At 37.0% G+C, this 16,916-nt stretch overlaps 1 protein-coding gene across 1 annotated transcript in view; it reads right to left on the reverse strand.

Annotated features, from left to right (window-relative positions):
• Nucleotides 1-6,427: 6,427 nt before the first annotated feature.
• Nucleotides 6,428-16,916, reverse strand: part of LOC150089897 (uncharacterized) — a 64,082-nt gene continuing 53,593 nt past the window's right edge. The window contains exon 2 of the mRNA XM_090389693.1: nt 6,428-8,272. Within this exon, the coding sequence (XP_090245819.1) occupies nt 6,738-8,272 (1,535 nt within the window). The 3' untranslated portion in view covers nt 6,428-6,737. The remainder of the gene's footprint in view (nt 8,273-16,916) is intronic.

The following is a 16,916-nucleotide window of genomic DNA, read 5'->3' on the forward strand; positions in this document are numbered from 1 at the left end:
GTTACTATGATAGGTGCAAAAAATAATTTTGATCTTATACTTGGATTTCTGGAAGGCTTGTAATAGTATTGCACATAAAAGACTGCTGTATAAACCAGAATAATGTGGCATGAAAGGAAATTTTCAGGTAGGCTTTTAAGATTTTATTTTAATAAGGAAGGCTTTTAAAAGTATTGCACATAAAAGACTGCTGTATAAAACAGGATAATGTGGCATGAAAGGAAATTTACTGTTATGGATAAGATGGTTGAGTGGAAGAAGACAGTGGTTATCAATGGGCACTGCTTTTCAGACTATTATCATTGAAGTCACTCAGGGTTTAGTTCTGGGCTCATTGTTGTTTTCAATATTTTTTGTTATTGATGAAGTTATATCAGGCTTAATGACCATAAATCTTAAGATGGCAAAGTCCATGACAAGAAATATGCATTTAGTCAAAGCTTAATAAAGAGACAGTACTCACCTCAATAATCCGTTGTGGTTATATGAATCATAAAACAGTAGTGTGAGAAATTATTGGTTAAACTAAAAACTGTGTTTAAAAATCACGGTAAGGAAAGCATGGTTTAAAAAGAATAATTGAAAAACTTAGCCTAGAGGAAGGGTGCATCATATCCTCCTCTAGTTATCTGAAATTAAAAAAGGATTACAGTCAATAGTCGAGAACGACGGACTTTCGATAGGTTCATCTTCAGTTGGCAATAAAAAGAAGAGCAAAAGGGTTGCTGTAGACCTTAAGTAACCAAAAAATATATAAATGGTAGACAAGCTAGCTGAAAGTTTCGCATTTAAGACGTTCAAGATCAATGTTGAGACAATACCATTCTATTATGAGGGTTTTGTATAGAAGTTCATAATTTGACAATGGTTCTTGCTGTATCAACTGAAGGGTTGTGGTTATGAGTGTACACATTGAGACAGTTCATGAACTGTCTCAACATGTACACTCATAACCACAACCCCTCAGTTGATACTGCAAAAATCATCACATCAAATTCAAATTATAAACTCCTAACTAGAGGATGATATGATGCACCCTTCCTCCCCTAGGCACTTTCCTTACAATGATTTCCTTACACACTTTCCTTACAATGATTTTTAAACACCGTTTTTAATTTAACCAATGATTTCTCACAGTACCGTTTTGATTTATATAACCACAACAGATTAGAGGTGAGTGATGTCTCTTTATTAAGCTTTGACTAAATGCATATTTCTTATCAGACTATGTCAAAGTTTGCAGATGATATAAAGGTTGGCAGAGTGGTTATGACATTAATCAAGGTGAAACAAGATCTAGAAAAACTGGGTTAATGGACTAAGAAATGGCAGTTGAAGTCTAACATTGACAAATGCAAGGTATTGCATATGGGTAGCAGTAAACCCAGAATAATTTATCAACTGTGGTACTACACTGAGGGCAGTGGAAAGTAAAAAAGACCTGGAGTTAATTGTGCAGTCAGATATGAAATTCTCTGACAGTGTAGATATGCTGCCAGAATAGCTTGTGGGATTTGTCATTGATCCCCTCATCCCTACTAGAAGAAACTTTGCTAGTAGCATTAAGGTAATTATCCCTTTGCACAAAGCCACGGTTGGGCTGCATCGTAAGTACTGTATACAGGTCTGGAGGCCTCACTTTAGGATGTTGATCTGCTCGGATGGGTGCAGGGAAGGGCCATCAAATTGAAGGGAACAAAAGGGTGCACTTATACAGAGACTTGTTTTGCAAATTGCAGTTTCTGGAGATTAGGCACCTGTAGTGTGATCTGATTGAGGTTTTTAAGACCTTGAATGGATTGAGTAAGCCGAATGTCAATGGCATTCTTCCTCTTTCTGAGACTGCACACGAGGGATACACAAATTTAAGCTGAGGAAGGTGGTGGTTGCAGGACAGATTTGAGGAAGTTTGCCTTCAGTCGGCAGGTTGTTGATTGTAGGAACACGCTTCCATCCGTTGTGAATTTTTTTGAATAAATTGAAGAACTTGACAAGTTGTTTGGAAGTATGGATGGGAGAAGTGTTTTTTTTTTTTGGCTGCTATATAAGTTTGCTTTCCTACATCATTTGCCACTACTACTACATGACAATGGAAGCATATGATTTGTAATTTCTTATCTACTTTGGGTTTTCTTTGAGGTGCAGCAAAAGCCTGTATGTATGCTATATGGTGAATATTACTATTTTAACTTTCCAGATATTGACTGGAACTTGTGGATTGGCCACTTGCACACTAGCAAGACTTGTGGATTTACTGGATGACTGTTTTCCACAGCAGCATGTTAGGGAGGCAACAAAAGAGCAACTCTCTTGATCTGATTATCATGGGTGATTGTTTATGCAAATTATAAGAGAATCACTAGGTGGCAGTGATCACAGTGTATTGACGTGAGATTTCCTGAAAATGTAACTACTATCAAAAGTAGAGTGGTCTCAGAGTTTTTAAATTTTCTATATGTTGGGATCAACTAATGATGTTACCAATCACAAATTCTAAATTGGGAGCATTCAAGGAAGTAATCACATATGCTATTAGGCCTTTCATACCAACTAAGAAATTCTGTTCAAGACAGACCTACTGTATATGAACAACAAAAGATCTGAGCTTAACGGGGGAGAAAAAAAAAAAAATGTATATAAATCATCAGGTGATAAAGATGTTTGTTTCGGGATTTATTGGGCGCAGCGGCAACTATGGCCATAGTGCACCAAGGTGGTGATAAAGAAGCATATGTTACATCTAACCTAGTCTACAATCAAGTCACAAAGGAGGTTAGGCAAGCAAAGGCACATTAAGAGAAACCTTTAGCAAAGAAGAACACCATTTCATTACTTATGTAAATACTAAATGAAAGGGGATGAATTATATCAGTCCACTTGATGTTGATGATCTAGCTCAGGTTGCTGACAGACTGAATATGTATGTTGCATCTATGTTCACACCGAGGAATTCTTTATGGAGGGTATACCAGAAGTTTATTAAACTCAGACAGAGAGCTAAATGATTTTGTGATAACAGAGAAAATTGGAAGAGAAACTTGAAGTTAAGCATAAAATATGTACCCAGGGTGGATGGGATATATCCAATTATAGTGAAGGAGGCAGCAAACCCTTAGCCATAATTATGATAGCCTCTTTGGATCCAGGAAAGATTCCTATGTACTGGAAATGTGCATGTCTCCCCACTTAGCAAATAGGGATCAGAGGGAGACTTCAGTAATTGCAAATATGTTAGCTTAACTTCTGTACCAGGGGAAAATAATGGATTCAGTGGTTAAATAAATATTGCAGGACCATCTAAACAGGTGTGTAGTTATGCCATGCCATAGATTTGTTAAAGGGAGATCTTGTCTAATCAATTTGATTGGATGCTATGCAGTCACAAAGAAATGATGCAAAAGATAATTTTGACATCATATACTTGGATTTCAGGAAAGCATTAGTCATAAAAGACAAATTGGAGCAGCACAGCATTAAGAGAAAGTTACTATTATGGAGTGGGAATCAATGGACACTGCTCTTTGTGGACAGCCCATGTTATTAGTGGAGTCCCATAGGGATTTTGTTTTAGAAAACAATGGGATTGCCCATTTTCTATTTATTGAAGATATTGAATATGTATATGGCTTAATGTCTAAATCTGCAGATGATACAAAGTTATCAGGGGTGGTTAATGACAGTAACGAAGGTATGCTGCTGCAACAAGACCTAGGGAAAAAAAAAGAAAAAAAGCAGATCGGCTGAGATATGGCAATTGAAGTTTATCATTGACAAATGCAAGTTATATGGGTAGCATAAATAGCAGAGTAACCATATCAGTTGTGTGATACTACACTCAGGTTAATGGAAAATGAAAAGGATCTGGGGTAATTGTGCAGTTATGAAGTTTTCTGAGCAGTGCAGACACGCTTTCAGGCCAGCTCATGGGCTTTCGTCAATGATATACAGGAATTATGCTAGCAGGAATAAGGTGGCAATTATCCTATTGTTTATACTATGCAGTATTACTTTTTAATTGCACATGGTTTTTATGATGTATATTTGTAAATAATGGTCAAGTCACACCTTGTGTACTGTATACAGGTTTGAAGGCCTTATTTTAAGGGTGTAGAGCTGCCAGAATGGGTACAGAGAAGTGAAAGATTGGTGAGAAGGAATGAAGGAGTGCTCTTACCAAGAAAGGAATCAGTTCTATAAATTGCCATGTCTGAAAGCTAGGCACCTACAAGGTGATCTGATTGAGGTGCTCAAAGCTTTGAATGGCTTGAACAAATTCAGTGCTGACGGGATCCTTCTTCTTGCTCAGTGTTGCATGTGAGAAATATAAATTCAAATTGAAGGATGGTTGCAGATTAGATGTACAGAAATTTTCCTTACATAAACAGGTTGTTGATTTCTGGCAAAAACTTCCATCTGTTGTTTTGGAAGTGAATAGTTTGAATAAATTCAAGGAAGCACTAGACAAACTATTGAAGGGGATGGATAGGTGAAATGGGAAATTTATTTTCTTTTTCTGTTGGCTGATTCTGCATGAGCTTGCTTTCTTATATCATTTGACACAATTAATACTAATAGCTTTTTTTGATAACCAAGCAGGAGGTCCTTCCTAAGAAAAACCAGAAACTTGATTTTCCTAAGAATCTGTACCAAACACAACTCAGGATATTTTTACCAGACAGCATAATTGAAATCATATAAAAGAGTTATCAATAGTATCTTAAAGATTGCAAAGTTCTTTGTGTCTATATCTTGTACTTAGCTCCTAATTCTGTGGCAAGTTGTATTATTTAAAATATACTTTGAGATCCTTTGACATTCAAACATGTTTTGAAGATCCAACTAAAAATGCAAGGATAAGGTTTTTTATGAAGAAAACTTTGTATGACTGTTACTTAATTCTCCATTAAGTAATCAGTACATGTTAATTCACATTTTAACACATATCATTAAGAACATTTATTTTATTTTTAATACATCTGCATGAAATATCTTTCATGCAGCCATTACCACAGTGATAAAAATTTTAGGTTATTTTTTGTAACATTTTTCACCATTTTCAAGAGCTTAATAAATGAAAATGTACCATACAACTTCCGGCAGTGTGGTACTGTAAGCAGGTTTCCAAGACAAAATTTCTTTATATATATAATATATATATGAATACAAGCTTAACAAGTTTGAATATAATATTCTAAAACAACAATTTGCCATTCAGGCAGCAGAAATGCTTGTCAGACTTATACTTCTCTGTCTTGCCTGATGTATAAGCATACATACACAGGACATGTACACATATCCATGACGCTTACATTAAGCTTAACTACAACTTCCCATTGTATATACAGCAACTACATTAATCACCAGTGTATGAAAACATGGCCGGCTTTTCGAGAGGTAGTATAAGTGTCACACAGGGCTGATCAAATTCCCTTCCATAACAGAAGCTTTCCACATAAACTGCCCCATATCACTAACAATTTAACATCTGCTTTTCAATTCCAACTCATGGTTCAAGTAACTTTCTTCGTTATCTAAACAAACTCATTTGTGCTTTAATTACATTACCACATAAAGATGGTATAAGTTGTCATGGAAATTCTAATGCTAGTGGAATTTTGGAAAAAATATTTTTAAAAATGAGAAAATCAAAACAAGACATTCACACACACACACAAAAAGAAATTGTTTGATGCAAATCTATTACATAAGTAAACTCAAATTCATTAAAATTACAAAAGAATTATAATTTTAAACATAATTCATGTATTTAAATTAATATAGAATGGCACACTAAATATTTAATAAAAGCAAAAAATGTATAAGTACAAATGACAAGTTTTAGCTATCAAAAAAGCACTTGATACAAGTTCACAACCAAATATCTTCTCTAACAGGAAGAATGTATTTACTGAAAAAATATACAAAAGAAGAAACACAAGAAAGAGAAAATAATGTGCTTCTTAATGCTGATGGTAAACATTCATTCATATACAAAACAATGCAATAAAAAGCAAATTATATACATAAAACAATGTAAATTTAAGCAATTCTCAAATTTTATTGCAAATCATTTTATGAACTTAAATGTGTATCAGTGATGCACTAACATTACATATTAGCTTTTAGGAAAGAAAAGAAAGATAATTCCATTAAAGTTCCATCATAAATTTTTCTGCATTGCAATGCACTAATTAGAAAAATTTGTTAAATATCACATCTAAATAATAATATTATACTTGATAAATACTGCTGTCCATAAAGAAGAATGCAATATAGATATATGCTGGCTACAGAACAACTACAACTCTTAAAATTTACTGCTGCTTAAAATTACTTGATGAATAACTGATCATAAATACATAAAATTTACATACTGGTAACACAAAAATTAAACTGCTACTTGATACTAATCCTTTAAGCATATACACCATTCACTAAATGTGTTGCAGATAGCATAAGATTAGATATTAAACCTTATCCCCATTATAAATAATCAGCAACCAACTATACAGTACATGCCCACTGTATACAATATAATGAATTAACTACTGTATAAAACTCTTGGAAGCATGAGCCAAACATGAATGCCGCTGTACAATTTACAGAATGAAAGTTAACATTCAACAAACTTTTCTTGAGAAATATACAATACATGACCTGCTCAACTTAATACACTACAGTTGTCCATTGAAGGCTGACAGTCGATTCAGTGCACCCCAAAGGGTGCACCCCGCCAGTCAGGTTTGCAAATTAAGGGCCTGGAATGGATGAGGCTGAATAGGAGGCTGGGGATGGTGAAGCTGTGGCTGCTGCTGTGACTGTTGGGGTGGTTGGTGTTGCATGGGTTGTTGCTGTTGCTGCTGGGGTTGCATCTGATGATGTCCTTGATGCGCTTGCTGCTGAGGTGGAGAGTGCTGCTGCATGTGATGTTGAGATTGGTGATGGGCCTGAGATGGTGCTTGTTGTGGTTGATGTGAAGACTGCTGTTGCTGCTGCTGGGACTGTGTTTGGTGGTGCTGCGACTGGGGTGGTGGTGGTGGTGGTGGCTGTTGTTGCTGAGACTGGGATTGTTGTTGAGACTGAGAGTGCTGCTGAGATTGGGAATGCTGCTGGGACTGAGAATGCTGCTGGGCATGGGGATTATGTTGAGACTGCACTTGTTTTTGTGCCTGTGACTGTGGATTATGTTGCTGTTGATGTGATTGCTGCTGCTGTGAAGAATGTTGATTTTCAGACTGGGAATGGGGCTGCTGTAACTGCTCCTGAGGCTGATGTTGATTCTGAGACTGGGTTTGTTGGGACTGTTGCTGCTGCTGCTGCTGCTGCTGTAGCTGATACTGTAGTTGTTGGAGATGCAATAAACCCGTGGGAGGGTGGTGTGGCATTTGCATTTTAGATGTGCCAGAACTGCCATGCACGCTACGAGAGGAGCACTTATGCCGTTTAAGATCTCTTTCTTCAACAAATCTTTTTGCACACATGGCACAAGAAAAGGGCTTTTCTCCACTGTGCATTTTAATGTGGCGAGTTAATTTATCCCTTCGATAAAATGCTTTTCCACAAGCTAAACAAGGGTAAGGTTTCTCACCTGTATGAATACGTCTGTGTCGTGTTAATTTATCTTTTCTATAAAATCCCCTACCACAGAAGTCACATGGATATGGCCTTTCTCCAGTGTGAATCATGGAATGTCTAGTAAGGTGATTTTTTTGAGAAAAGCTTCTCCCACAGACATCACAATGAAATGGTTTATCACCTGTATGAGTTCTCATGTGGTCTAATAATTTACAACGATAGCTAAAACCACTTCCACAAATGTCACAGGAACAAGATTTCTCACCGTGAGCTGCTCTAACGTGAATACGGACTCTCTCAGCTGATGCAAAAAATTTACCACAAATCTCACAAGGAACAGTCTTTTCACCTTTCATGTGGGCAGTCAGATGTGCTTGCAACTGAGAGGCAGCTTTGAACGGTACCTTGCAAGAAGGACAAGGCCATAACTTATCTTTATCATCAGCCTGTTTTTCTGAATTTCCAGGTAGGCCCTGCTTGCTGTCTGCTTCTGGATAAGGTGAAGATGTTGAAGCTACAGCAACAAGTAAGTTTTTATATGTGAAGTCAGTAGCTAAACTTGGGGTTTCAACTTTAATACCAGGGACTCTACTTACTCCTTTTGACTTGGAATCTTCTGGATGCTGAACGGCAGAAGGTACACTAGAAGTGGCAACGTTGGGATGAAAATTAGCTAAGTGTGCACGTGGATCAAACCCTAGGAAAATACCAACATAAAAATCCAATTAGGAAGATCTTAGTCTCAAAGTCAATGAAACTTTTTGATAATTATAAAATCTATATAAACAGCAATTTGAGTGCTTTCAAAAACTGGGAGGTTAAAATTAATGCATAACTATTGAGGCATATAAATGGAAAACATTAAATCACAAGGAATTCACATCTAGAATGGATAAAGAGGGATGCAATATATGTAAATCAGATGACATTGGTAAGTAAACAGCTTTAAGTATGAGCAAACCCTTGGAACCTTTCACCAGGATAAGAATGTAAATCACACAAAGATAACTATTAAAATTAGTTACCACTTCTGTATAACTAATAAAATGCTTTATTTTATTGGGAGAGAAACCAACACTCTAAATTGGGGGAACAACCAATCAACAGTTCCTTCATGTTTTGGCTGCTTTACATATATTATCACACTTTTAAAATTAATACGCATGAAGGTTCACTTAAGTTAAAATTCAAAATTGTTTCATCACACTCTGAAATACATAGCTAAAATTTTTTAAACATTAAAATAAATGTAATGCTCACTGTGTTTATGATTAAGGAAGTGAAGAGTCAATAAGAATCATGATACCTGCTTCTATTTTATATGCACCTACATTTCAGTTATCATGTATAACAATTTCCAGGTCAGATGGAGAACATCCCCTATCAATTACTTTGAATTGAGGTGACAGATAATTGCAGTATGTTTGTTATGTCACCCTCACACAGCATCATACAACTGATCACTCATTTCATCATAAAATGTAACCAGGAGCTCCAATTGTCTTAGAACTGAGTGTTTAACACATGCCTCCTGCTAGTTCAAACCTTCAAACCTGCAACAACATTTGTGTCCAGCTATTAAAAATCTGATATAGAATTTCCCCAATAGCCTAACAATACTCTTTCAAACTAAAATCTTAAAAAATAAAGATTCTTCAGCTTGATTCTTCAAATTTTCCACCTAATTACAATCTGTAACGTTAACTTTCTATGATGTTGCATTATAATTCTTTAGGCAAGTTCATATAAACTTACTTCACTGATGTTATTTTTATCCATCATCAGAAAAAAAAAAAAAAAAAAAAAAAAAATGTAACTTTTAAATCACACTGAATTGCAGCTGTATTCACAGCTTTGACAGCATGAGAATTTGAGCATTGCATTACATGAGTGATGCAACATACAAGATAAAGCTGTAATTATTCATGTATCTACACTATGCCTGAAAAATGTGTTTTAAATGAACTTCTGAATATCATAATCACTTGACTGCACCTGCAGATGAGATATATAAAGGGGGTGTTGACACCAGACGTTATGAGGAATAACCTGCCTTTGCATAAACTCATTACCATTGCAATAGGGCTCCATCTGTGGTGCTTGTTAAGGGAAAGTCTTGTCTGACAAATTTAATTCGACATTATGATGTGGTTACAATAATTTATAATTTTGATATCATATACAGGCAACCCCCGTATAACACGGTACTTCTACAACACTGTTTCACTCTAGCACGATTGATAAATTGCAGCAATCCTCGCACAACATGGTAATTATATAACACGCTTAGAGAATTTCAGTAAACCTCGCATAACAGGGTATTTTTGAGCTTTTGTGCGGGGGAAACCCTGCTATTATGTTGGATGTAATTTTTCAACACTTCCACTCTTTTTGAATCCCTGCTGTTGACTGGCTAGTCAAAAAAAAAAAAAAAAAAAAAAAGAGAGAGAGAGAGAGAGAAATCCCTGTGTTAAGTTCTGTGCCATTGAACTTTGCGGAAAAATCTAGATTTCAAGGTTTTATTATTATTGGATAGCACACCATGGCATCCAAAAGTTGAAGCTAAGTTCCACTGCTACAGTTATACTGGGTTAATACAACTTCTTTCATTCAGCCATTAGATCAATGTATTATATCCACCTTTAACTCATTATATCCGAAAATCGTTAGAATAGATTTTGGGGGGGAAAAAATCCGAATCTATTGACGTAACGTAGGCATGGAAACATTTCCAATTGTGGACTGTATCAGAATCATGGCTTTATTGCTGAAAGAAGTAAAACCATCAACATTAAATGCATGTGGAAAAATGTATGGCCAGAGTCAGTTCATTCGGGGAATATGGTCGAACTGGCAGAAAACTGAATCGGTGCGATAGAAGAACTTTGCTACGTCGGTGGGAGAATAAGATTTTCATGATATGACTACTGAAGCCCTCGTGGGTAGCACAGTTGATAGAATCGGCCCCCATCCCGCACATTGGGTGGAAGGAGGGTGATTTTCAACACTTTATGTGCAATGACATAACTGGTGGAAAAGACCTGAGTTCGAATCCAATCGATGATGGGAGGAATTTTTATGGGCCTTTTTCCTGGCTGAGTTAGTTGGGCTCAGGCGAGGGTAGCATGGTTTTTTCTCCCAGAAAATTTGGGTTTTCATCCAGCAAAATAGAAAATTCACCTCAGGACACAAGCATGCAATTTATAGCCAATATACAGAGATGTTACTCAGTGTATATTGTTTATACTGTTTCTGGGAGGAAAAAAGATCCAAAAAAAACCCATAAACAACGTTGAGTCTGCTGACGAGGGTAGTGGGAGCCAGACGTGTTCAAAGCCGCTAAGTGGATTTTCTTATTTATTGATTTGAAATTGTTTTTCTAAAACTTTTGATTTAAATTTAGTAGTATAGCATTATTTTGTGATTTTCTGATCATCATCAGCCATTTTCAATCCACTGCAGGATGAAGGCCTCTCCAGCAACTTTCCAGTTCCTTCTGTTTTTAGCACTGGCCATCCATTTACTACCTACCCAAAAACTCATGAATTTCATCTATCCATCTCTGCCTTTGTCTTCCAGGTTTTCTTCTAGCTCCTCTTGGGTACCATTCTGTTATTTTCTTAGTCTATCTGTCATCATGTCTTCGAGCTATGTGTCCTGCCCAAGACCATTTTAGTTCTTTAGTTTTGATAAGAATGTCCTTTACTTGAGTTTGCTGTCTAATCCACGTGTTTCTCTTCTTATCTAACAGTCTGATTCCCAATATGATTCGTTCCATTCTTCGCTGTGTAGTTCTCAGCTTCTCTTCCATTCTTTTGGTGAGTGCCCAAGTTTCACTTCCATAAGTCATGTTGGGGAGTATACATTGAGTCATTATTTTACGTTTCAAACAAACTGGGATATTGCTCTTCAGTATGTGACTATATTTCCTGAATGCTATCCATCCAAAATTTATTCTTCTCTTGACTTCCAGCCATTTATCATTATTACAGCTAATAACTTGTCCCAGTTAAGTACACGACTCCACTTTTTCAATTACTGCTCCTTCAATCATTATTTCCCTTTCTGTGGCATACTTGTTCATCACTACTTTTGTTTTAGCCATATTCATCTTTAGTCCAAAATCCTTACTAACTGTGCATAACTGATTATGATTTTCCTCTAATTCTTTGGGATCGTGGCTTATGACCACAATGTCATCTGCAAATCGTAAATGGTTTAGGTACTCTCCCTCCATTCACACTGACTCCTTTCTGCGACCAGTCTAATCTTCTGATAGCTTCCTCAAGGGCAGCAGTAAACAGCTTTGGAGATATTGTGTCTCCTTGTCGAACTCCTTTCTCGATTTTAAATTTGCTACTGTCTTTGTCTAGTCTAATAAAGGAGGTAGCACTCTCATATATTTGCTTCAAAATCATAATATATGGGGGATCTATGCCTTGTCTTTCCAGTGCCCGAAACATTGCCTTATGCTGTATGGAGTCAAATGCCTTTTCATAATCCACAAATGCCAAGCATAATGGTGTTTTATATTCATTTTCTTTCTCCATTAGCTGTGATATTATGAAGGTGATCCATAGTTGAGAATCCTGTCCTAAAGCCAGCTTGCTAATTCGGTTGATTCTCATCAAGTATTCTTTCTAATCTGTTAGTAATGACCCTTGTGAACAACTTGTAGATGTGGGATAACAAGCTAATTGGTCTATAATTTCCAATTTATCTCCTTTCTTATGCAAAAAAACTATGATTGCATTATTCCACTGCTTAGGCGTCACACCTTTTCTAATGCACTTTGTGAAGAGCCTTGCCAGTTTTTGTGTTATGTCTCTTCCTCCCAATTTTAACAACAGCTCTACAGTAACTTCGTCTTCCCCCGGGGCTTTCCGATTCTTCATTTTCTTCAATGCATGTTCTACCTCATCAGGAAGAATATCGGGTATGTCGTATGTGTTGCTACTTTGCAATCCATCTTCCCCACTGCTGGTATCATTTCCTCGCTCCTTGTATAATTCTCTATAGTAGTCTTCTGCTATTTGAATTATGCCTTCACTGCTGTTTATAAGTACACCATCGCTATTCTTCAGTTTCAGTATCATTTGTCTTTCTGTATTACTGCTCATGGCTGCTGATTTAAATCCTTTGTTTTCCCTTAATGCTTGTTCTACTTTTCTTGTGTTAAATCTTCTTATGTCCTCTCTGAGTCTCTTTCTAATGGCTTTGCATAACTCAGTATACTCAATTTTCTCCCTGTCAGAGTTTTTCTTGCTCTTCATTGGTCATCTTCGGTTCATCATGACAAGTGTTTCTTGACTAATTTTTTCTTCTTTGGATTTCTGTTTCTCTATAGGTTTCTTGGGCTTTATCACTTTCAGAAAGTTGTAATATTCCTCGTCGATATCTTGGTCCTGAGCAGTCTGCAGAAGCTCAAACTTGTTCTTAAGTTGCAGTACATACTGCTTTTTCTCCTCCTCTGTTATCTCAAAGACCTTTGTATTATTTACTCGAGTCAGTTTTTTCCTTTCCTACATCTATATCAAGTGTACATCTTACCATTCTGTGATCACTTCCAACATTTACCTTATTCAGGATGGTAACATCATTCACAATATATCTTCTGTTAGTGAGGATGAAGTCGATTTCATTAGTTGTCAATCCATTTGGACTCTTCCATGTCCACTTTCTGTTCACCCTTTTCTTGAAAAAAAAAAGTGTTCATTACTGACAGTCCTTGAGATTCTGCAAATTCCACAAGTCTTTCACCTCTTTTATTTCTTTCACCAATTACAAAATTTCCTATAGTTCCTCTTTCTGCGCTGTTTTGCCTTTTTCCAACCTTAGCATTGAAGTCCCCCATAATAATAGTGTAGTGGGTTTTCTGGTCATCTAGAAGACTCTCAATTTCGATGTATATTTCTTCAACCTCTTCATAATCATGGCTGGATGTTGGTGCATAAATCATTATAATCTTTAGCTTGTATCTCTTAGAAATCTTGAGTATTAGTCTTGACACCCTTGGTTATGTACTTTTGAATTCCAAAATGTTGTTTTTAAAATCTTTATAGACCAGAAACCCAAATTTCCACCTGCAGATTTCCACTTGATAAACTTATAAGTGATTCATTTCTTCTTCTTCTTTCAGCCAAAACAATGATATTCCAATTCACATTTTCTAATTCCTTTTCCAGCTCTAATATCCTGTCCTCTAATATCCTTTCTGATTAATCTGGTGTATTTATTCTTTACTCAGCCTTGTAATTGCATAAAAGTATCGGTAAGGTATCATATCCACATGTTACAAGTTGCGCTTCCCCTGAACGAGAAGTTTTTTAGCCATATTTAGTCGCTTTATTAACCAATTGATACATCAAATTATTTTCTATAAGTAGCTTATAGAACTAGTCAGGATTGTTAGTTTATTCCGAATAGATACAGCGAGATTTGGAAGTTAATTAATACTTAAGTGTCCGTAGATTTACCGTTTGTAACCGGTGCCATTGTTATACAATACGTTATATCCCGAACTAGATAGCGTTAGTATAGTATAGTATATAATATAATATTGTCAATTAATCAGCAAAATCTATTAATTTTGTTAAACTTCGTTGTCAATTAAATTGTACTTGTAACTAAATACATATAACGACTTAGATTACAAATGTAACATAATTAATTAATACATAACTTGATATGGAAGTTATATAAACGGAACTCGTAGATAATATTCAATACTGAAAAATATATATAGCGTTATAACTGTGTTGAGATACAAATTTAGGGTTATAATTTTGCACTGAAATTTAAATTTTATTGAAATTAAATCGAAATCATGACTCAGACCAGAGCAGCAAAGCAAAAGGGTCAAGCTAATGGGAGTGCTGTCGCTCAGAGGAGAACTGAGGGGGGGGGGGGGGGGGCAGTTGCCTTCTGAATCTCAGCCTTTTAAAATGCACTGCTTGCATGATGTTTGTGGAGCAATCGGGTACGGGACATGATATTGCCATGGGGGATGTCTTTGTGTGTGTGCGCGATGCAAGGAGTGTAACAAAATCAAGCGACAACTCAGCGCTGTTATGGGCCTATATGAGAGCTTGAAGGACAGGGTGGAAGCCCTCGAAGGATCTAAAGTGAGGGCCCATCAGACTCTCAGCTGCCCACATCAACGCCAGAGCTTGCACTTGGTCATCATGCAACACAGCGGCAACCCCCAAGGCAGAATGCGCTGGTCCCACAGGAACTAGTAGTTGTTGGTGACTATTGTCAGGGAAACGGGGACCTTGCTTTGTAAAAAGTATAGGTGGAAAAGGACCAGGGTATGTCTGCCAGGGACAAAGATTGATCACATTGTAGAGCAGATATCGTCTCTTAAGGGCACAAAAGATGATCTAGTTGTACACGTTGACACTAATTATATTAAGAGTAGGAGACTGGCGGAATTACTTAACAAGTACAGGTCACTGTTGAAAAAAAGCCGTGAATTAGGGTTGAATTTGAAAGTGTCTGCAATTCTGCCCAGACACGATAGGAGGGAGTATGTGATGAGAGCCTTGTCGATCAATTCGGCCCTGGAATGATTGTGCAAGGCTCAAGGGGTAGAATTTTTTCAGCCTGGTCTGTACTTGTTAACAGAAGGGACTGCTTCTACATGGATGGGATACACTTAAATAGAAAGGGTGCAAGAATATTTACTGATGCTATCGAGGCAGTGTTAGGTGGGTTGGAAAACTGCTAGCTTGGGGGGGGGATACAAGGACTAATAGATTAACAGTAGCCACTGGCAGAGGTGAAAGTGATTCTTGCAAAGCTTCTATTGGAATGAGCAGAAGCCTGGAAAACAAGATGCAGGATATTTTAGAGACTGCTGGGAGTCATTGCGGTACAAGTAAACACATGGGTTGTGTTAGGGCAGCTAAGAAAAAGAACAGTTGAAGGTATACTTGCGTGTATACCAATGCTAGGAGTTGGGTAAATAAATTTGATGAATTTGAGGTATTGCTCAAAGCATCAAAGGCGGATATTGTTGGGTTATCATAGACGTGGTGTCACACAGATATAAGGAATGCAGAACTGGAATTTGGGAAGTACAACGTCTACAGAAAGGCTAGACAGGATAGGAAGGGAGTAGGGGTTATGCTATTAGTTAAGAAACACATAAAATCCAAGGAAGTGAAGCCAGTCGACATCGCTGGACGGTGCAGTGTCGAGTCAGTTTGGTGTGACATAAGCATTGGGAGATCAAAATTGAGAGTAGGAGTGTGCTATAAGGCCTAATGACTTTGATGAGTATAATAAGAAACTGTACGGGGAAATAGAGTGGGCCAGTAAATCAGAGTCTTATAATGGGGGAATTTTAATTTCCCAGATATTGACTGGAATTTGTGGGTTGGTCACTCACACACTAGCAAGGCTTTTGTGGATTTATTGGATAATTGTTTTCTACATCAGCATGTTCGGGAGGCAACTAGAGGGAGTAATACTCTTGATCTGATTATCAGTAGTGATTCTTCATGCATTAAGAATCTGCAGATAAAGGAACCACTGAGCGGCAGTGATCACATGGTGCTGAAGTGGGATTTACTCAAAAAGATAACTACCATCAGGGGTAAAGGGAAGGGCTTTTTCTTTCGTAAAGGCGATTAAGATGGCCTGAGACAGTATATAAATTCTATACAGTGGGACCAACTGATGATGTTACCATCAGCAAGTTCAAAATGGGAAGCATTCAAAGAACTTATCTTGGAAGCTACTAGGCTTTACATACCAACTAAGAAATACTGTTCAAGGTTTAGGCCTAAATGGATGTCAGATGAACTGATGAGACATATGGCAGAGAAGAAAAATGCATGGGATACATATAAATTAACATGTGACACAGAAGCCTATGATAGATATAAGTTGATCTGTAACCAAGTTACAAAGGAGGTTAGGCAGGCAAAGGAAGATTACGAGAAATCATTGGCAAGGGATGCAGAGTTCTTTACTTATGTAAATTCTAGAAGGAAGGGGATGAATCAGATTGGTCCATTTCATATCGATGGTTCAACTGTCGATCCTGCTCAGGTAGCTAACAAACTAAATGAATATTTTGTATTGACACTCACACATGAGGAGTTATTCAGCGAGGGGGAATGCCAGAGGTGTATTCAACTCTGGCAGTAAGCTAGATAATCTTGTAATAACTGAAAGTAAAGTAGAGGAGAAATTGTTGAAAATAAACACAAGAAAGGCACCTGGGGAGGATGGGATCTATCCAGTTATATTATAGGAGGCAGCAAAGGAAGTAAGCAAACCCTTAGCCATAATTATGAGAGCTTCCTTGGACTCAGGGGAGGTACCCATAGACT

The sequence above is a fragment of the Mastigoproctus giganteus genome, chromosome 2 (assembly GCF_048544385.1).
Source record: "Mastigoproctus giganteus isolate SK-2022 chromosome 2, ASM4854438v1, whole genome shotgun sequence".
NCBI lineage: Eukaryota > Metazoa > Arthropoda > Arachnida > Uropygi > Thelyphonidae > Mastigoproctus > Mastigoproctus giganteus.